This window comes from Nelumbo lutea, chromosome 3, assembly GCF_056320005.1.
Source record: "Nelumbo lutea isolate HS-2025 chromosome 3, American lotus-T2T, whole genome shotgun sequence".
In the NCBI taxonomy this organism is placed as follows: Eukaryota; Viridiplantae; Streptophyta; class Magnoliopsida; order Proteales; family Nelumbonaceae; genus Nelumbo; species Nelumbo lutea.
This window is the reverse complement of record NC_142686.1, coordinates 23,985,212-24,007,401: the sequence shown is the minus strand read 5'-3', so window position 1 is coordinate 24,007,401 and position 22,190 is coordinate 23,985,212. Positions and strand designations below refer to the sequence as shown.

Here is a 22,190-nt window from a genome sequence, read left to right as displayed (position 1 = left end):
ACGGTTATCGATGTAAAATTTGATTTGTGAGGAATTTTACATCAATTTTCGGTGGTAATTTACATATCATCCAAACGGCTACAAAATCAGACCAAAGTGTAAAACTACACGAGTTGGGTATTTACACCACAAACAAAGGCAGCCTAAAGATCTAAAGACATGAAGGCAATGGGCAATAGTAGCAGCAATAGAGCTAACCTGATATTTGTTAAACATGCCTAAAAGAAAACCTTGCAAAAGAATTCATAACGGACAAGTCATACAGGGGAAATCGAAGAAAAAGAAGAACGGGGAGTATAAAAATAAGAAAAGGTGGTTGATTTCCCTATTTTATTTGCTGAACAAAATTGTGTTTTTTACAGACCTTGTCTCAGCCTTGACCTTGTAGAGTTTGTGAGTTAATTAACCCTGAACCAATCCTATCATGAATCAGGCTTATTCTGACCACATAAGACCTACAAATTATATTTGGCGTACCTTTAGCTTGGTAATTTGTAGGGAAAATAAAATTCCTTTTATTCTAAAGTAAAAGTATACTTAAAATGTGGAATAGAGTATTCTTGTCTTTTCAAAAGTCTAAATAAGGAATAGGATAATATGTGAGCCATAGATATGTGGGTCTTTTTTACACAACTAAAATTGACAAGTTGTTAATATAGGAGAGGTAAGTGAAAGCAATGCCAAAATGTCAAGGGAAGCTATTAATAATTGATGTTCAGTAAATCTAACTAACAGCAACAAGAAAGTTTAATAGTTCTTACAAAATTTTTCTTTAATTCTTATTCTTTCTTCAAAGAAAGGAATACTATGCAACTATTGGGTTCTTTCCTTCAAACCTTCCCTTTATTGTACATTCAATCCTTTATCTCAAAGTCATCTTACTCTTTGAAGAAGAAAGGAATACTATATGCAACTCTTGGGTTATTGGCCTTTCATAGATGGTGGGATCCATAAAAATACAATTAAATGAAGGGTAACAGGCTAGAACCTCCCTTTAACTTTATGCTATATATTAACATCTCCCTTATCTTTTTAAAATGGACCCAACGGAATAATCCAAAACACAAATACACCCTTACTTTTTATAGGTTTAATGCTGGGTATAATTGTCTGGATAATGAATGATGCAAAAGATGTTCCTTAGAGATCAACTCATCAGTAATGCTTCCAAATTCTGATAATCTTTGACAAACAAGAGCAAGATGGATGCACAACCCGAGCTCTTCACCCACATCATTCCTAACAAGATCAACAACACCCTATCCATTATTATTGATAGTGGCATTGTTAATTGGCATCACAAAGTCTGATCTGGTGAACAATCTTGGTACCATTGCAAGGTCTGGAACCAAGGAGTTCATGGAAGCCTTACCTGCTGGTATTGATGTGAGCAGGATTGGGTGTTTGTGTATTGGATTTTACTCAACTTAGCAACTTAAATGGTTATTGTTACAACGAAGCACAATGAGGAAATGGAAATGGATGAAAATTGATTGGTCAACTGGACATCCCGTGCGTTGGCTAAAACAACATGGGTTTCTAAAATACTTACAACCAACCAAGGGTTATCATAAAACAAGTGACCAATCTGGTGGTATTTATGACAATTCATCGGGTGTTTTGATTGGTCAAAGTTCTTTTGGTATCATGTCTTTCTGGTATAATAGATTTATTCCTTCAACATATATTTGAGGGGATGTTTAAGACTTCTACTCTTAAATAAATAAAAAAAATACTGATATTTTCATATCAGTTCGACTATGATATCAGAAACATATGATATCTGAAACTTAGTATTACGAAATAACTACAATGAGTTTTGTATAAAACTAATGTATCATGTGGAGAGAGAACCTGTTGGAAGCACCGGGCTGTTACATTTAGACACAGCTAAATGTTTTTCCAAAACATAATTAAGCGGGTGCATGTGAATTATGATCCACACCCAGTGTGTCTAAAAAGAAACTGGGAAACTCAGAAAACTCAGCCAAATAACCCAGTCAATCCAACTCGGGGCTCAGCCAATGCAACCTTATACCGATCCAAAACTTATGTTACTTTTGGTTTTGTTTCTAATTGTTTCATGCATGTTATAATGGAGACCAAGAGGGAAACTGAATTCATTGTTGAAGCCTGAAGGTGATCTTTGATAGTAGCTAAGGTGGCTGAACTGAGTGACTTTATACTTCATCTCTTAATAAATGATTAAATAATAAAATCCAATGGTATAAATAAAATCAACCCAATTTCAGCTTTAAATAATGTTACTTAAATAACTTGTTCACTAGATGATAAAGCAATAATCATTCATTTCAGCCACTTCAGCCTCAAAATAACTTGCATCCCTAGGGGTTATTATTCCTAGCCCAGTCCAGGTCGGAGCCCAACCCAAAAGTTGCACCAACCAACCCCTATTACTGAATACTGAGTGAGGTGAGGACTCTATACTGACCCGAATCATGTACTTGGAGACTTGGAGTTGGAGAGTTAGAGGTGCCAAACTTACGTAATGCCAGTGTAAAAGCATCTAAAAACAAACAAATAACCTTGTATCAATTCCAATACACAGAAACCAAGGCAAGACCGTATAGATAAACTCATAAACCATAAACCCTTTTTGATTCGGTACTTGGCTTTTGAAGCAGCCCAACGATTTTTGTTTGTCAATGACTCACGGCTCCTAGACTCGGTTCAATAGTACCCGAAAGTAGTTTCAATGGCGGTCACTCCTTCCACCTCATTTATCCTCTTTCGCTCTCTTTATCTGCTCTCTATTTCCTTTTTCTCCCAGAAAACCCCCTAACAGTGTATTGTTCCACTTCCATGATCGTTATCTCTTAGAGCAGTTGGCCGAAGTTGGGAATCTTTTTCTATTTATTATTTTCTATTATTATTCATTGGGCAGATGATTCTAGTGATTGAATTTCTCCAATTGGTGAAATGGGTTCTTGCATAACTGTTCGGGCAAAGAAATCCGACGTGGGTTTTTAGAGAGTTGCATGAATAAAGAAAATTTTGGTGAGTATAAGGCATATTTATGTAATCTATTGCGAGTTTCATAACAAAGTTGCAGGGATTTAGAAAACTGTTTGTGAAATTGAGATTTTGGTTTTGAACGAAAGGGTGATTAGCGAGTAATTTCAGTTAGGTATATTGAAAGATTGCAGGAATTAAGAATACTGTTGGTGAGATTGGGATTTCACTTTTGATCGAGTAGGGAAAGTAGGGAAAGGGCTTCTGTTAAAATTTGACCTCAGAGAGGAAGATAGATATAGCCATGGTGAGCAAAACCAGAAATATGCTGGAGGGTCTCGTAAGAGAAGGATCGTTTAAATGGTTGCTTGGCAATCGGAGTCCCTTTGATGAGGAATTTGAGGAGATGTCTAAGTCTCCCTCTGCCAGAACAAACTGGATGCCAGAGCTCTCTCCTATTGCAAATGTAGTTGTTCGCCGATGTTCGAGGTGTGTCTGTATATTAAACTTTTATTTTGTAAATAATTTACACTTTTTAGTAACTTCAGAATCTTGGAATATATCTAGTTCGTATGGACGGTTAAATGTTTTTCTGCACTTTGTTGCTTAGTTTTGCTTTGCTTCATGATGTGCATAACAAGGCCTAAACTTATTTCCGAACTACATATATGCTTGTTCTTTCCTGGAATAAATTTCGTTTAATCATGACTATTCGTTTTCTGACTAACAATATAAAAACAAATATGTAGAATTCTGGAAATTTCTATGGATGAACTACGCAACAACTTTGATGCCGAGGCATCTGATAGCATAAAGCATTCATCGGGGTATGCAAGGAACTTTTTGGAATACTGTTGTTTCAGAACCCTTGCTCTGTCTGTACAAGTGACTGGTTATCTTGCTGATAAGAAGTTCCGGCGCCTAACATTTGATATGATGCTAGCATGGGAGGCTCCTTCTGCTTCCAGCCAACCCTTATTAAAGGTAATTGTTAATTGTTATCTTATATCATTCTCTCTGTTGCAAAAGAGAATTCATTGATTCAAAGGGAGGGAGCCATTCTCATACTGATATTTCTCAATCTTTTTCTAAATTAAGGCATACAGGAGATACTTTGTTGATCTATTATGTGTTGTACAAAAATAGTTACCTTTGGTTCCTTTAGGTCGCCTAAAATAGCCAGCTGCTTACTCTTACAACTGTTCTACCTATGCAAATAAACGAACCATTTACTACATGGGATGGATTCCAAATTGTCCATATCTTTTCCTGACAGGTGGATGAGGAGAGTACTGTTAGTGGAGAATCTTTTTCTCGAATAGCACCAGCTATTCCTATTATTGCTGATGTAATTACTTGTGACAATCTTTTTGATGTACTTACCACGTCAACTGGAGGACGACTTCAGTTCTCTGTCTACGAGAAGTACCTTAATGGATTGGAAAGGTCAGCTCTTTTGGTTTTATTTTACTCTTAAGATAATTTCTGCATTCTTCAGTTGCCTTTCCTTGTAAAAGTCACAATTAATATATGCTAAAGATGATATCAGTATCATTTATTCCACCTGCTAAATTTGTACTTACTTTATATTATATAATTTCTAGTCTAAAACTAGGTTATTGGCCTCTTTCTGCTACATTTTTGTTGTCATGCCTTTTTTTTTTGAAACTGCAAGGTAAAGTAATTTCATTAATAATCTTAAAACAATACAACTATGGAAACCCCTCTACAAAGAGAATCTGTACAAGATGAAAGAACCAGTATACCCGGTACAACCAGCCCCAAACTAAAAAGACTATAGGCTCCTTACAAAGAGGAAATCTTGATAAAAAAAGAACATGAATGTTATTTTATTTTATTTATTTTTTGAATAATGGGTGAATTGCCAACCAGGAATGCACCATTCCTGAAATCCTCCTAAACACCTCTTCTTTTGTACTGTCTCTTAAAAGATTCTACTTTTTCTTTCGCACCACACTGCCCAAAAGACTGCTGAAGGGAGGATTTTTCAAGCTAATTTTCCAGCCCTGCTTTAATCCTCTTACATACCGAGCCTTGATGAATCCCTTCACATCAGACGGGAAACACATATTAACCCCAAACAAATCCAACAGTCTTATCCAAATCCAGTAGGTAGAATCACAATGTAGTAGGAAATAGCTAGAAGATTCCACATTTCCATTGCATAGTGTGCAAGCCATATCCGTTACCTCTACACCTCTTCTAACTAAATTGTCCTTGGTTAGGATCTTATCCAAATCCTGTCACTTGGAAAGGAAGAAAGGTCTTCCCCCATCTAGTTGTTGTAAAAAGATATTACAGAGAAGGTCCTCGATTTCTCAAACAACCATTTTCTTTTGTCTTCCCCCGCTCCAGATGCTTCGAAGTCATAAAGAATCTGAAGCAGACTGACCAAAAAAGACACTTCCCTGTCATTTAAATACCTCCGGATAGAGGTGTAAAACGGGTTGTGTCGCCCTCCCCTGGGATAACTTGGGGGGTTGGACTGGCACGGCCCACGGCCCAAGCCTGTGCTCCCCCGTGCCGTGCTGCGGGCTGGGCTGGCCAGTGGGCCAAGCCGGTCCGTGGATTGGGCCAAAGCTATTTATTTAAAAAAATTAAAAAAACTTAAAATTTTAATTTTATAGGAATTTTGATGTATACAATAATTAAATAAATTAGTATAATAAAATTGAAAACAATTGTTTATTTTATTAATATATTATATACATATAATATATTAATAAAATAAACAATTGTTTTCAATTTTATTATACTAATTTATTTAATTATTGTATATATAAAATTTTATTAATATATTATATACTAGCCGGCCCGACCCGCAGACCTAAAACCCAGGCCTAGCATAGCCCACACGATCGTGCTGGGCCTGGCACGGCCCGTGTGCCATCGTGCTAGGCTGCGGGCGACATGGCTCGATTTACACCTTTACCTCTGGAAATGAGAGTTCCAAATACAAAGTCCATTTTGCCTCTCCAAGTAATCAACCACTGTTGCATCCTTGTTTATAGCAATCTCGAACAGATCAGGGAATTTTTTTTTGATGGATAACAGATAAGGGAATATGACCCTTAATGGACCATCCCCACACCAATAATTCTTCAAAAAAAGCACTCTCTGACCATTGCCTACTTCATACTTTATACGCTTCATATACTGTAGACAAATTTTCTAATTTCCTTCCAAATTGAACACCCATAAGAGGATAAGAGGATCTTACTTCTTCTATCTCCCACTCCCTGCTGCTAGAACCATACTTGGATGCAATTAACCTACTCCACAAACTGCCCGGTTGGTCATTGAATCTCCACAAACACTTACCTAACAAGGCAGTGTTGATCTCTTTTACTGATTTGATTCCTAAAAGTAGTCGATCAAGACTACAATCAGTCTTGAATTCGAAAGTAAAAGAAAAGAATTTCAGAAGAAGAAAAGAAGAAGAGGGAGAAAAACAGAAACACACGAAGGGTTTTTATAAAAGAGAGAGAGGGTCAAATTATGTAGATCTGTCGATTCACTCTTAATATTTATATGTTGACTAATTGTAAAAGGGCCTAATTGCCCTTATTGCTTACATGGCAAATAAACTAATAATAAAGCTGAAATAACAAGCTGTAACAACAAACTGAAATAACTACCAACTAACACTGACATAACAAACAAAAATATATGCTGTGTTGCCATACGAACACAGTGGGGACCACAACAATGGGGTCCACATCAGTGTTCTCTACACTCCCCCTCAAGTTGGGAGTAGATATTTGTCATTCCCAACTTGCATAGGTTTGCCTCTAATTTCTTCCTTGGAACAACCTTGGTGAGAAGATCTGTGAGTTGCATGCTGGAGGTGATATACGGGAGACATGCTTCTTGAGACGCAACTCTTTCTCTGACAAAATGTCGATCGACTTCGATATACTTAGTTCTGTTATGCTGTACCGGATTATGAGCTATATTAATAGCAGTCTGATTATCACAATACATCATTAAGGGCTTCTCATAATCAATACCCAACTCTTCAAATAATGACTTCAACCATAGGATTTCAGCCACACCATTAGCCATAGATCTATATTCAGCTTCAGCACTAGAACGAGAAACAACACCTTGTTTCTTACTCCTCCAGGAAACAAGGTTACCTCCTATAAAGGCACAATATCCAGAGGTAGACCTTCTGTCATTTGCACTCCCAGCCTAATCAGCATCTATATAGACCTCTATCTTCATGTGATCATTATTCTTGAATAATATACCTCTACCTGGATATCTCTTTAAGTATGCTAATATCCTCTCAACTGCAAGGAGGTGAGTAGTTCTAGGAGAGTGCATGTATTGACTGACAATGCTGACTGCATAACTGATGTCCGGTCGTGTGAGACAAAGATAGAGGAGTTTTCCAACCAACCGCTGGAACATAACTTTGTCTTCAAGAGGCTCTCCACCCTTTGCACTGATCTTGTGATTCTGTTCAATGGGTGTATCTGCAGGCTTAACACCCAACTTTCTAGTTTCTACTAATAGATCTAGAACATACTTCCTTTGAGAAATAAAGATCCTGTATTTAGATCTAGCAACCTCAATACCCAAGAAGTATCATAGCTCTCTTAGATCTTTCACTTCAAACTCTTGATGAAGGAGTTGTTTAAGAGACTCAATCTCACTGTTATCATTCCCTGTCACCGCAATATCATCCACATATACAACAAGCACGGTCAAGGAAGAGTCTGCTCTTTTAATGAACAATGTATGGTCTGACTGGGCCTATATATAACCGAATTTTTCAAGGGCTTGTTTGAATCTATCAAACCAAGTTCTGGGGGACTGCTTTAGTCCATACAAGGCTTTATTCAGCCGGAAAACCTTTTTACCTGTCTCTGCATCATAAAATCCAGGAGGTAACTGCATGTAGACTTCTTCCTGTAAGTCTCCATTGAGGAAGGCATTTTTAACATCCATCTGGAACAAGGGCCAAGAATAACTGGCTGCAAGGGATAATAGAACTTGAATAGTGGTCATCTTTGCTACTGGAGCAAAAGTCTCCAAGTAGTCTATACCATAAGTCTGAGTAAATCCCTTTGCAACTAATCGGGGCTTATACCTTTCAATGGAACCATCAACATTATGTTTCACAGTAAATACCCATCTACATCCAACTGGTTTCTTTCCTTTAGGCTGGTCAACTAGCTCCCACGTATTATTCCTCAGAAGGGCATCCATTTCAACCTTCATTGCATCTTTCCACTTAGGAGCTGACAAGTCTTCCTGCACTGTTCTGGGAATATCAGCAATGGATGCGAGAAAGGACTTGTAAGAGGGAGACAGGTGATCATAGGACAGAAAGTGGGAAATGCAATGAGCTGTGGATGTGGTGCAACGCCGTTTATGGACTGCAATAGGGAGGTCAAGGTCATCCAAAGAAGGTAAAGTAGCAATAGTGGAAGGTATCTCAACAATAGTGAAAGGTATCTCAGTAGGACCTGGATCTAATAAAGGGATTGTAGTACCTAGATCTGGATCCGCAGAAGGAACTGGGGATGGCTTGGACTGCTGATGACCGAAATCAACCTGCCTCCACCGCCTGTGATACTCTCAAATCCTGATACCTCTGACAACCCTCCTCATTACATCCTTCATCACTCAATGGAATGGGTAAAGGAACTTCAGACGAGTTTACCCCACTCTCACATACCCCATTCTCACTACTCTCCCCCTGAGGAGAAACCCTAGGGTCATAAGGTACCTCCTCAAAGAAAATAACATCCATCGAGACAAATCTCCTCCTGGAAGTAGGTTCATAGCAGCAATAACCCTTTTGAGTTTGTGCATAACCGAGAAAAATGCATTTGGAGGCCTTAGGATCAAATTTGGAACGATGAGGTTCAAGAATCTGAACAAAGAAAGTGCAATCAAAGGTTTTAAGGGGAATAGTAAATACTTCTTCATCGGGGTATAGAAGGGTAAACAGAGGCTTCATGTCAAGAACCCATGAAGGAACTTGATTAATGAGGTACATTGCTGTAAGAATAGCATCGCCCCAGAAACGGATAGGCACATTGGAGGTAAACATAATGCTTCTAGCCACCTCCAATATGTGCCTATTCTTCCTCTCGGCAACCCCATTCTGCTGTGGTGTATAAGGACAAATACTCTGGTGAATAATCCCATGATCAAGTAGATAAGAGGCCAGTGTCTTAGTAAAGTATTCTTTCACATTATTGGATTTGAGAATTTTGATTTTGGCCCCAAACTGGGTTAAAATCATCTGATGAAAGGTCTGGGTCAAAGTAGGAACCTCATCTCGAGAACGCATAAGGTAAACCCACAAAAACGGGTATAGTCATCAACAAACAACAAGAAATATCTGTACCCCTCCATAGAAGGGATGTGATACGGGCCCCAAACATCGGTGTGCACAACATAAAAAGAATTACTACTTCTTTTATTACTCAAGGAATAAGATGTTCCACAATGTTTTGCAAGCACACAACTCTCACATCTCAAATTTGACATTTGAACAAACTCAAACAAATTAGGAAACAATCTCTTCAAAGACCGAAAGGATAAATGACCTAACCGATTATGCCAAAGCATAACCAGACTAACAGACTGAGAAAAAAAAGACTTCCTATCTTCATGATTTTTCCAATGAGAACTCTCTCCAAGCAGATAGATCCCATTCGTCTCACGGCCAGTCCCAATCACCTTCCTTGTCTCCAAGTCCTGAAAAATACATCGGTCAGGGAAGAAGGTTACTGAACAATTCTGATGCTTTGTAATACTACTGATTGAAAGTAAGTTAGTATCAAGCTTAGGAACATGCAAAACTGAAGATAAGGAAATGGTATTAGACAACCTGATGTCTCCCTTGCCAGAAATGGGAACAAGGGAACCATCAGCAATGGATACTTTATTTCTACCAGAAGATAAGTGATAGGTAGTGAACAGTGATGGCAAGCTAGTCATATGGTTAGATGCACCTGAGTCTATTACCCAACAATGTTCAGTGCTATCTGGAGCTGAAGCATGGTAAGCTAAGGCCTGAGTACCTGAATGAGCAAAGGCTGGTGTGGAAGGAGCTGATGATGACTGAGATGATTGAGCTGAATTCCCAACTTCCTTTTTCAACTGTGTTAGGGCAGCCCGAACAGCAGCTAAGGTGTCTAGAGGCGTGCCTTTTATGCCTGATGAGGATGCATAATCGGTATTAACAGCCATATGGGCATTACCCCTTTTGTTCCTCAGTTTTGTTGGGACTAAATGAGGGTGCAGCTTCCAACATGTCTTTAGTATGCTTAAGTTTCTACTTTCTTGCAATGTTCACACACTAGATCCCGCTTATCTTCTTTCTTCATATCCCTTTCTGTATCACCCCCAGACTTAGGTTTAACTGCTACCAAGGCTGGTGGGAAGGGATGATGCTGCATCATAACCTTTCTCCTAGTCTCTTCACTATGCACCAATGAGTAGGCTTGAGATAAGGTCACACTGTCCCTGGTTAGTATTTGCTGTCTCACAATATCATAATCAGAATTCAGACCAGCTAGGAATTCAAAAACCCTATTAGTCTCAACCTGCTTTCTATGAGTCTGCACATCCTTCTGACTTTCCCACTCAAGTGTTTCTAAGTGGTCAATTTCATGCCACAAAGATTTCAAAGTAGAAAAGTAAACGGAGACTGGTTTCTCTCATTGCTTAAGGTTATTAACCTCACACTTCAATTCATAGGCCCTAGCAACATTAAGGGGTTGGGAGTAGGTCTCTTTCATGACATCCCAGATTTCCTTGGTTGTTTTTGCCTACAAATAGTTTCGGCTGATATGTGGCTGCATAGAGTTGCACAGCCATGTCATAAACAAATAGTTCTCCTGAACCCATTTGGTATACATTTGGTCCTCCTTAGATGGTTCTTTCACATCTCCCAATAGGTAGCTAAGTTTTCCTCTACCCCCAATTGCCATCATGGCCGATTGGGCCCATTCTAAGTAGTTGGATCCATCAAACCTCACAGTTGTAATCTGAAATGCATTCTCAGACATATTACCAGAATTGCTAGTCCCAAAAGCACCTTCCCCCTGATTCTTGAACTCCATTCTTGGTTAAGAATTAGCAATAAAAAGTTTTGAAGCTGCTGTAATAGAAAACAACACCTAAACAACTGATAACAGCCGGCCTAGGTCTTCAACAAACACGGGAAAAATAGTTCTCTCAAAACCCTAAAGAGAAAAAAAGGTTTTCCAGCCGCACCTCTCAGAATAGACCAAGATGGTTCTTTCAAGGTTATTCTCAAGCAAGAAAAACTTAATTTATGAAAGAAGATCTCTGGCCGCCACCTTCTGTCTGATGCAGAACCCTAATCTTGGGGATCCGAAGCCCTTTTTAATTCTTTGTGACTACTGAAACTCTCCCAGCCTTCTACAATCTTCTTAGTAGTAGCCACACACTACCGGTAGCCTCCAAGAATTAGCCAATCCTCCTTCTTAGTCTTCCAGCCCTAGGCAACTCTCATGTGGTTGGCTGGATAAGACTCACATGAGAAACCCTAATCCTTGCTCTGATACCAAGTAGTCGATCAAGACTACAATCAGTATTGAATTCGAAAGTAAAAGAAAATAATTTCAGAAGAAGAAAAGAAGAAGAGAGGGAGAAAAACAGAAACACACGAAGGGTTTTTAGAAAAGAGAGAGGGTCGAATTATGCAGATCTGCCGACCCACTCTTAATATATATGTTGACTAATTGTAAAAGGGCCTAATTGCCCTTATTGCTTACATGGCAAATAAACTAATAATAAAGCTGAAATAACAAGCTGTAACAACAAACTGAAATAACTACCAACTAACACTGATATAACAAACAAAAAATATATGCTGTGCTGCCATACGAACACAGTGGGGACCACAGCAGTGGGGTCCACATCAGTGCTCTCTACACTAAATCCCCATTTTCCCTGGAGCAACAAACTTTCTTCCAGCCCACCAGATGGCATTTTGACTCCTCCTTCCACCCCTTCCACAGGAAGTCTCTCATCTTTCTTTCTAACACAGCAGCCCTACTTTCCGGGACTGGGAACAAAGACTAGTAATAAACGGGAAGGGAAAACAACACGCTTCTAATTAGAGTGACTTGGCCTCCATTTGATAAGCATTTGGTCTTCCAAGAGGCCAACTTTCTATCCACTTTTTCAATGATGGGCTCCCAAATGGTATTGGATTAACAAAATTTGAGCATGAATAGGTTATGGATCAATAACAGAGATTTTCCTTTTCGTACAACATTTGGATTTAGCAGTTCGCACAGGGCTTCTGTTTACCAATCACCACTTTTTTTAAAGGTATGACAAGAATAGTGACCAGAAGTCACTTGAGAGGAGAAAGAAATTGTCCCAACACTCAACCAACCCAATCCCTCAACATTGCAAACAAAAGTCACCCCAAAAAATCTCTCTCTCTCTCTCTCTCTCTATCTCCCCAAAAAAGAAAAAACTTGAGAATATCCACCCAAACCCATATAAAAACCTTAAAAACACAATGTAAGACTCCACAATGGAAAAACTACCAAATCAACCCAAAGTGAAAAACCCCAAAAATCCACAAACTCCAACAAAACCACAAAACTAGACTCCAATTTAAAACATTGCCCAAAACTTTACTCTATCACTCAGTTTATCCTGTGGCTTGAATAGGAATCTCTTTACTTATCTTAAGAACTTTCTTTGTTTTCTCCACCTTCTTGATAACTCTGACCCCAAATAAACCCCATTTGAATCCAACAAGAACTTTTGAAACCTGAACTCTTCGGTGGTTTATTTATTTATTTTTATTTTTGAAGCATCTTACTGAATTAGGACTCTTTCGCAAATCTTTTGACCTTAGAGCTATCATTTATCCTCTCTAACTCCAAGACCGCATTCTTTTCAAAGGTCTAGCTTGCTATCACTTCTTCACCCTCTTTTTATCATCCCCTACATCTCTAGTTCACCTCAATCTATCAAGAGCATCTTCTACCCTTAAAGACCTTTATCTTTCTCCCTATTCGTCTTCTCCATTTTTTTTAAACCTTCATTGCAAACTCTTCAACCCTCTCAAAAAAAAAAAAAACATTTTTCTTACCACCAATTATGTGTTCACAACTTCTTGGGAACACAGAAAAACATTCATTCATTAAAATTTTAAAGGGATAACTACACTGCACTCCACCTCAGAATTCTGAATTCCACTGTAGATCTACAATAATTCAAAATTTCAAACACCTTCACCTAAACACCAATACCCGCCCGTGTATTGGCATCAATTCCGAGCTGGCACCTAGTACGGTGGAGCTAAGATTTGTGGGGGTGGACTGAACAGTAAAAACCCCAATTTTAAATTGAAAAGATTACAACAAGAAGTTGTGAAAATCTGTCAAAACCCATTACAGAACAGCCCCACCCAACTGTATTACAAATGTGCCCAGTACATATGTTGTCTTTGAACCCCTTGCCTAGCTAAGCCATCTGCCAAACTGTTAGCAGACTTTTGTGTTCACAACTTCTTAATCTGAATCTGTCTTTCTACAGTGTGAGTTTCATCCATAATCACTTCTTCCGCTTGGTTGTTCCTATTCTCAAGATCATCCTTTGTCTTCTCCGACATCCATTAATGGGATGGCCTAGTCCTGTAAATTTTCCTCCTTTCAGACTCTTACATCCACTACATCATCACTGCCACCTACTTTCCCAAATTTGTCTACCAAAACTGACTCATCCATCCCCTGTAGACTGTAGAGCCAATCCAAACTCATCATTGTCCTTACCACCCTCGCTCTCCCCATAACTTCTTTAAGTCCTTCGTCAAGGTTCTTGGAAATCTCAAACAAATCGTCCTCTCTCTCCTAAACAACCTCCTCCCCCCCTCTGTTAAACAACCTTCTTCAACATTATTATCTATCTCCCCCCACATTTCCAACCGCCACTGGTTCAGTGTATTGAGTTCCCCCAGACAAACCCCCTTTCATAGCATTGTTTGCTTTTTCTGCTCAGTCATCACCTGAATCTCCCCTTGAATCATAGATGGTTCTGCACAAACCACTAAACCCATCCCATTCACATTATCTGCCTTACTAATCACTACTTAAGGATTTGTAATTACCAACCATTGGAATTAGGGAGAATGACGGTTCAGCCCAGGGTCAGAATTTTTAGGCCCAAAGTACAGTTGGGGTGGGTGCCAGCTTGGAATTAATGCCAATTCACGGGCGGGCATTGGTGTGTAGAGTGGGGGGTTTTTGACATTTTGAATGTTTATAGCTCTGCAGTGGAAATCATAAATCTGCATTGGGCCTTCTGTACTTTTCTGTTGGAATTACTGTTTAAGCAATCAATGATGGTGAACTAACATAAATCTTCCAGAATGGCACAACTAAACAGTTATCTTGTAACACTAAAATATGTCTATTATTTAGATTTTGACATGTAGAATAAAAAATGTAAAACAACTATCGTGAGATTCAAAATATAGTGAATTATATGAATGGTCTATAGGCTCTATACAATAGTGGTTGAAAAAGCAAAGTAAATGAAGCTTTCGCTTTTCCCTCATAATGGATGTATAAATTTGTTGAGTATCATGTTAAAAGGGGAATTCAAAAATGAATTGTCCATATTAAAGAATTAAACAGAAGCCCCACCTAATTGTGTAATTTCCAGAATCGCTAAGGGCCAAATATTATTGGAATAGAATTATTATATTGATAAAAATGATAGAATTATGATGGCATTTGTTGGAGCTTAGAATAAGAAAAGATCTTAACTGAAAACTAGGATTGATATATGAAGCATATTTTGATACATATTGGTTGTTAGCTATCATACATACATGGGGCAATGAGCTAAAACATGTAGTTGACTTAAGTGATGGGATATAGTTATAGATGATTCTTTTCTTCTTCAATCATCAAGAACATGGTGTTAGCAGTCATGTTACTCATGTATGTGCGATTAGAAAAAGTCAAAAACTTTTAGTGTTCAAGAACCTGACAACTAAGTTATTTATTCCAATGCTTTCCTAAGCATTAGGGCATATTTACTTGCATCCTACAGCAGCAGGTGGTCCCATAGTCCTGTAGACATGCTGTAGTTTCAATTCTGCAAAGGGCAGTCCTATATCTATGGTTGAAGGTTCTTCTTATTACACTAAGTGGGCTCCTTTTCAAGGAAGAGCATTTGAAAAGACAAAAAACTTGGGCTGGCAAGTGGAAAACACAGGTTCAAGTCTGAGAGCAGCCACTTTGTGCAAAAGAAAAAAAGGGCCAAAGATTAGGTCTGTATCCAGTATACCCCTCCCAAGACCCAAGATAGCTGGGACCAACATTGGGTAATGGCTTTCTGTTTGAAAAGCCAAAAAGCAACATGTAGCTCCTCAGGGCAGGGTGAATGTGTACAGCATATACCGTTGTATACTTGAGTATATCCAAGGTGTAGTGCCTATTAGTTTACTGACATGCTATTGTTTAACTGCTTAAGGTTGATTGAAATTAATGAAATGAACTTTTACTGATCAAAAAAAGAAAAAAAGTCCAGGTTAAGGCCAAGCAAGAGTGTGGCCTGCCAACTCATTATTTTATTTTTCTGTATGTCTTGGATATTTTAAAAAGAACTGTGGACAAAAAATTTTCACCTACATTCATTGTCTTGCACAAGTACCGAAAACATCAAGGGCAATGTTGTATTTGCTATTTCTGCAGCTTCAGTTTGCAGGAGGAAATGATAACATAAAAAATAGTTTTATATTGTAGTATTGCATAATATTGTTCCTAAAAGAATTGAATAAACAATGAATTGTCTGTCAAAGGTTCAGGATATGGATCGCATATCTGTACAATGGGATCGGTGGACATGTATGAGAAGAGTACATAACTAGCTAGTACCTCCAAAGCTTAGAACATTCAATAGAGAAACGGTTAATGTTAAAAGCAGGGTGAAAAGACTATAGCTGGCTGGTTTTCCAGAACTTAGAACCTTTAATAGAGAAACACTAAATGTTAAAGAGCTGCTTTAAAGAGTTTTTACAAACCTTTAATATCTTAATGAGTGAGGCATTAATCAAACAAATTAAAAATGAAAGTAAAAACAGTTTTCCTAAGTTAAAGGCACTAGGCTTATGCCACAGGGTGCTTCACTTTCAGTTTTTAGATTTGAGATTTCAAGAGGATTAAGCCTCTAAGGCTTGATGCTTGTGGCAGAGCATGGGCTTTTAATGGCCATGGCTTTAGAAACATTGATATAAGGCAAAATGAGAAAGCTGATCCCCTTGTACTACAAGAATTAAATTTGATGCAATATCTTACTAACATGCATGTATGATGCTAAGCTATCATTTCATGGTTGTGTGCAGCCCCCCACACAAATAAAGGAATTATGTGTCAAGGAGCTAATTATTAGTGGTAATGCCACAGTTATTTATGGGTTTATTATATTTCATCAATTTGTCAGTTAATAGGGTAGGTGAATCATCTTTAACTTGCAGATGAAATTTGAGGTAGGAAGTTGAAACATTACATACAGACTAGGATTTAGATAGTTTCATCTCCAGATAAAAAAGAAAAAAAATAGTGGATTAATTTGATAATATTTTCTTATAACATTGAAATATTTCTTTCTTTCCCTTTTTTCATGCCTGTCAACTACAGACTATTCATTACCGTGAGAAGATTCTAGCTTGTTAATCAGCAGTATATTTTTCTTTATTAATTGCTTTTGTGAACTCTATTATCTTCAGTTGTCCATCTCATGGCTAGTCAACTCTTTGCTACTTTCATTTTTAAGTAGAGGGTTATGGGCACTATGTTGGAATCCATAGCCATTATCTCAATGGGTACTCTATGCCACTTGATTTACTTACAAATTATTATTCCTTCTCTTTAAAATTCCTTCTTGTACATATCTGAAATTGTAATGTTGCATGTCAAGTGTGGTGCCATGCTTGTATTTTACTGTAATGTGCATGAATATGTGATGTGAATAAGGAACATCGAAACACCAAACCTTGAGGTTTTGTTTTTCTTTTCAGAGCAATAAGAAAACTGAAAACCCAATCAGAGTCATCCCTTCTTTCTGCCCTCCGATCACCAAAAGGAGAAAGGATCCTTGAATTGGATGGCACAGTCACAACTCAACCAGTTCTCCAGCATGTTGGAGTTTCTACATGGCCTGGTAGATTTCTGGGCTTTTTTCTTATTTAATTCTGTAACTTTCATTGTTTACACTTGTATCTTTATTATACAGATTTATCATTGCTCTGACTTCTTGCCAACTGCAGGTCGATTAATATTGACTGATCATGCACTTTACTTTGAACCTCTAAGAGTTGTAACCTTTGATAAGCCAAAAACATATGACCTATCAGATGATCTAAAACAGGTTGTTAAACCTGAGTTAACAGGACCATGGGGTACACGAATTTTTGACAAAGCAATCATGTACAAGTCCATCTCTGTGTAAGTTCAATATGTTATTTTTCGTATTTTATCCATATGTTTTATGCCATTTTACTGATCAGGTTATGTGTTTATATGGGTGACTGTATGTCTGTTGTGCAATTTTCTTGCAAGTCCTTAACTCCAATTGATACTGATTGACCTTTATTTGGGTTTTAGACCAGAATCAGTTATTATGGAGTTCCCAGAGCTGAAAGGACATACTCGTCGTGACTATTGGTTAGCCATTATCAGAGAAATCTTATATGCTCATCAGTTCATCCGTAAGTTCCAGATCAAGGGAGTTCAACGAGATGAAGCACTTTCAAAGGCTACACTTGGAATTCTGCGATTACAAGCTCTTCAAGAGTTTTCTCATGCAAGTTCTGTTCGTGGTGAGGCATTTCTCATGTTCAATCTTTGCGATCAGCTTCCAGGAGGTGACTTAATACTGGAGACACTTGCTAGGATGTCAGCCTCAAGGGAGCTGGACAGAACTAATAGTTCAACTGCTAAGAGTGGGATGCATTCAATATCAGCTTTCACCATGATGTCTAATTTAGGAGTCACACTTGGGATGGGTTCAACTGTTCCTAATGAAACAGGACTTGTTGTGGGAGAGATAGTTGTAGGGGAGATGACTGCATTGGAAAGGGCAGTCAGAGAGGCAAGAAGTAGCTTTAAAAAGGTTGAACTAGCACAAGCAAGCATTGATGGGGTCAAAGTAGAGGGCCTTGACACCAATTTGGTTGTGATGAAGGTATTGCAGATGGAACTTTATATGTATAGGCTCTCAGTATCTACCATTTTCATTGAGCCATCAAATTGTCATCACCATTATCCGAGCCTTACTCCAACTATATGGGGTTAACTACGTGAATCATATTTTGCCATTCTGTTCTGTTTAATGCCATATCCATTGTTAAATTATTCGTGCTTAAATCATTTTTTACCACTTCAATCCATGCCCTTTTTGGTCTACCTCTACCTCTTCTAGCCCCTTAGCTTTCAACAGATCACTTCTTGTGGGTTCTGTCGAAGGTCTTCTATGCACATGACAAACCATCTTAGTCTACTTTCTCTCATTTTATCACCTATTGGAGCTACTCCTAAGTTCCTTTGAATGACTTAATTTCTGACCCTATCCTTCTTAGTTTTTCCATTCATCCATCTCAGCATAAACATTTCTACCACTCTGATTTTTTGAACATGTTTCTTGACTGTCCAACACTCCGCTCCATACAACATAGCTGGCCGTACAACTGTTTTATGGAATATTCCTTTTTAATCTAAGTGGTATTCGCCTACTATATAAGATTCTAGATGTACCCCTCTATTTTTGCCCATCCTACTCTAATTCTATGGATGGTATCCTCCTCAAACTCTCCCTTGTTATGAGTTGTTGAACCAAGGTACTATAAAAGGTCACATTGAGTTATCTCTTGATCTCCAATCCTAAGTGTACCCTGATTTGTGGTCCTATTATTATTAAACTACATATCATATATTCTATTTTGGTCTTACATATTTTAAGACCTCTTGTTTCTAAGGTGTTTGTCCATAAACTTAATATTGTATTTAATCCTTCAATAGCTTCATCAATTAAAATGTCATCACCAAACAATATGCACCATGAGACCTCTTCCTGAATATATTTAGTCAATTCTGAGTCACCAAATTGTGAACTATCAAATATTTCATGCAAATTGGGTTTGTTTTCAGTCTACCCCTACCAAGATCCTGAATAGCTAGGACCATCATTGGGTAATGGCCCTCTTTTATATTTCATGATCAACAAAGAAAATGAAAAAGTGTGAAATGTAAATATTTGTGGAACTTTGTATACACAAATTGTCCATACTCTTACTATTTCCTTCACAATTTTTGTTTTTTGCAGGAATTGCTCTTTCCTGTAATAGAATTAGTAAAGTATCTTCTTTTTCTTATATCGTGGGATGATCCTATTAGGTCTTTGGTGTTTTGTTGTGCATCAGCGTACACAATTTATAGGTAAGATGCCTATATGACTATTTTATGATCTGTTGTAAATTGTAATGCTCTCAGTGTATGAGTTGTTAGGACACTTGAGCTACAAGTCCCATCAACTCCATTTCATGTGATATAAGGCTTTTTCTTTTTTCTCCCCTTGAAACAAAATTGAAAGTTGCTTGTGCTATTGGTCATTTGGATAGCTTTATATTTTAATCTAATTTCTTTATAACCTTTATTGACGTAAGGCGGGCAGTTGCTTCCACTTGACTTCAAGTAGGTATTGACTGTTTCAAGTATTGAATGGGTTAATCTCCGAGAATTAGGTGAATCATCTATAAACGAAAAAGAACATATGGAATTTTTAATCACTAAAGAAATGGACCTGTCCACCGAATGGCTATATTTGCATTTAACAGTTTGGTTCTTGGTTAATTGCTCTGTTTTTTATTGAAATAGATCAAACTTGTTTTTCAATTCAAAGGATAATTACCCACCTAAGAAAATCCAAGACACGCATTGCCAACTTCTAGTGTCTGTTTAAATTAACTCTCGTTCTGGAATCAGACAATCCTGAATCAGTGGAAGCATTTCCAGAGCAAGATTAGGAGTTCTAAAGAGAAGGGCTTAGATTGTGTATAGATTAGAATATCTCAGATGCACACTGTATCACTCAATCACATATATCTCTTTGGATGATCATTTTCTGATGCTTATCAAGATAGCTTGCCTGGTATCTGGTGGTTATATTCATGGTTTTCCCCGTTCTTTCATTGTATTGCTAGTTATGCTTTTTCATTTTATGGGTCTACCATCCCTAGATGTTGTAACAAGTTGCAATGCCATGAATTTTGTGGCCCACTGTTTATGGGCTTTGAGAATAAGGGCTCAGTTTTGGTCAAATAATTAAGCACAGTTAAAAAACTGTGGATTGAGGGCTCTTTGCTACTCAAAATACCTCCAAAGTCCAAATCAATTAAATTGGCTTCATGAATATATTGGCAATCTGCTTCTCATAAAGTGACTTTCCTTTTCCATTGTTACTTTGTGATGTGATCTGTTGCGCAACTGAATTTATTCAGGGGATGGCTGGGATATGCACTTGCACTGCTATTTCTGTTTATTGCCATCTTTATGGTACTCACAAGATGCTGTAGCCAAGGGAAGCCTGTGGATGAGGTCAAAGTAACAGCCCCTCCAACAATGAACACAATGGAACAGATTTTGGCAGTTCAAAATGCAGTTTCCCAAATTGAAGAGTTCATCCAAGAAGGGAATGTTGTTCTCCTCAAGTTGCGAGCCTTGCTCCTGTCTGTTTTTCCTCAGGTTTTACTCTCTTTCCTTCAAATTTCTAGCTTCTGCAAGTTCTGTTTACTATTTTGGCATAGTAGGCTTCACATAATAGTGTTACCATGACATGGTGCTAGTAATGACTATTCTTCTCATGTTAACAATAACTAAACTGTAATATGAATGCCATGCTCTAGAAGATTTTAAAATAAATGGAGAAATATGGACTTGAGGTCCATTTTCTCAGTGCTCCCTAAACCATGTACCATGTAAATGGGCATAATAATCACATCTATCAGCATCCTTGCATCAAACAGTGCCTGGATGTAGTTCCCTGAATTCTTCACCCTACAGACATTGTGGAATACATGCAAGGGCATGTCCAACTCTGGCATGTTCTCTGTCTTTTTGTAAGTCCAACCATGCCTGTGGGATGAAGAATTCATAGTAACATAGTGTTTACGGGTATACCTTCAAATTTATTCCATCAACTATTCCAAGGACCAGCTTGCGAGAACTTAGATCTTCTGGTGGCCCATGTGATTTGCCCAATAGTTAATGAATTGATTGGACCACATGGAACCTTGAATTACTTAGCCCCTTGTACAATATGGCAGGTAGGGGCCATCAAGGATGATGGACCTTTCTGTAACATAAAATGCCTTGAATGTAAACAATTTTTATGGTTGGTGGGAAAGCTTACCAAATTTATTTATATATTTATTTATGTTGTCATGGTTTTCGTTAAGAAACCTTACCAAAATTTGCGCTAGCTATAGTAAATTTGCAGTAACTGTCACAAACAGGCAAGCGAGAGAGTTGCATTTGGGCTGCTGCTAGTGGCCTCTGTTCTGGCCTTCATACCTTGCAAGTACATAGTTCTTCTAATATTTCTAGAGATGTCTACGAGATATTCACCTTTGAGAAAAGCAAGTACAGAGAGATGGGAAAGGAGACTGAGAGAATGGTGGTTCAGCATTCCAGCAGCTCCTGTTCTCCTTGAAAGAACCAAAGAGGAAAAGAAGAGGGAATAATGCTCTTCTTGTAATTATATATTTGGATATGTACATATATGATGTATTTTTATTCTTTAGGGAGATAAAAATAAATATAGATGTAAATCTCTATACTGAAATTAATTACAAGGAAGCAGCAGTAGTCTCATTAGATACTCTTCAGAGTATATATATATCATCAGAATCTTGATTAGGTTCTACAACCATAACACTAGACGCACACACAAAATTATGCATGAAATGGTGATCGATAAATTTTGCTGCTGGTTCAGTTTTGTATTTGTTTGTTTGTAATTATGTTTCTGACTGGCGTATCGATATTTTGAACCTTGCTAAAAATTGACAAATTTTGCACCACCTTCCTCCTACATAAGGTCTCTAAATATAAAGTGACGATTATATAATCTTGCTTTTTACCTCATTCTCAACAAATATCCCTTCTACCCAAGGT

At 37.9% G+C, this 22,190-nt stretch overlaps 1 protein-coding gene across 3 annotated transcripts; it reads left to right on the top strand.

Moving 5' to 3' along the window:
- Nucleotides 1-2,504: 2,504 nt before the first annotated feature.
- On the top strand, nt 2,505-21,894 carry LOC148863652 (uncharacterized). 3 transcript variants are annotated; one of them, XM_088980265.1, is made up of 10 exons: nt 2,505-3,018; nt 3,161-3,462; nt 3,723-3,957; nt 4,250-4,419; nt 17,039-17,181; nt 17,288-17,465; nt 17,625-18,204; nt 19,342-19,454; nt 20,516-20,759; nt 21,530-21,894. In XM_088980265.1, exons 2-10 carry the CDS (start codon nt 3,278-3,280, stop codon nt 21,755-21,757), a joined length of 2,076 nt encoding a protein of 691 aa, XP_088836391.1. In that variant the 5' UTR covers nt 2,505-3,018; nt 3,161-3,277; the 3' UTR covers nt 21,758-21,894. The 3 variants fall into 3 exon arrangements, with proteins under 3 accessions (XP_088836391.1, XP_088836392.1, XP_088836393.1); XM_088980267.1 differs by having other exon boundaries at nt 2,561-3,018; nt 3,168-3,462; XM_088980266.1 differs by having other exon boundaries at nt 2,550-3,462.
- Nucleotides 21,895-22,190: the final 296 nt, after the last annotated feature.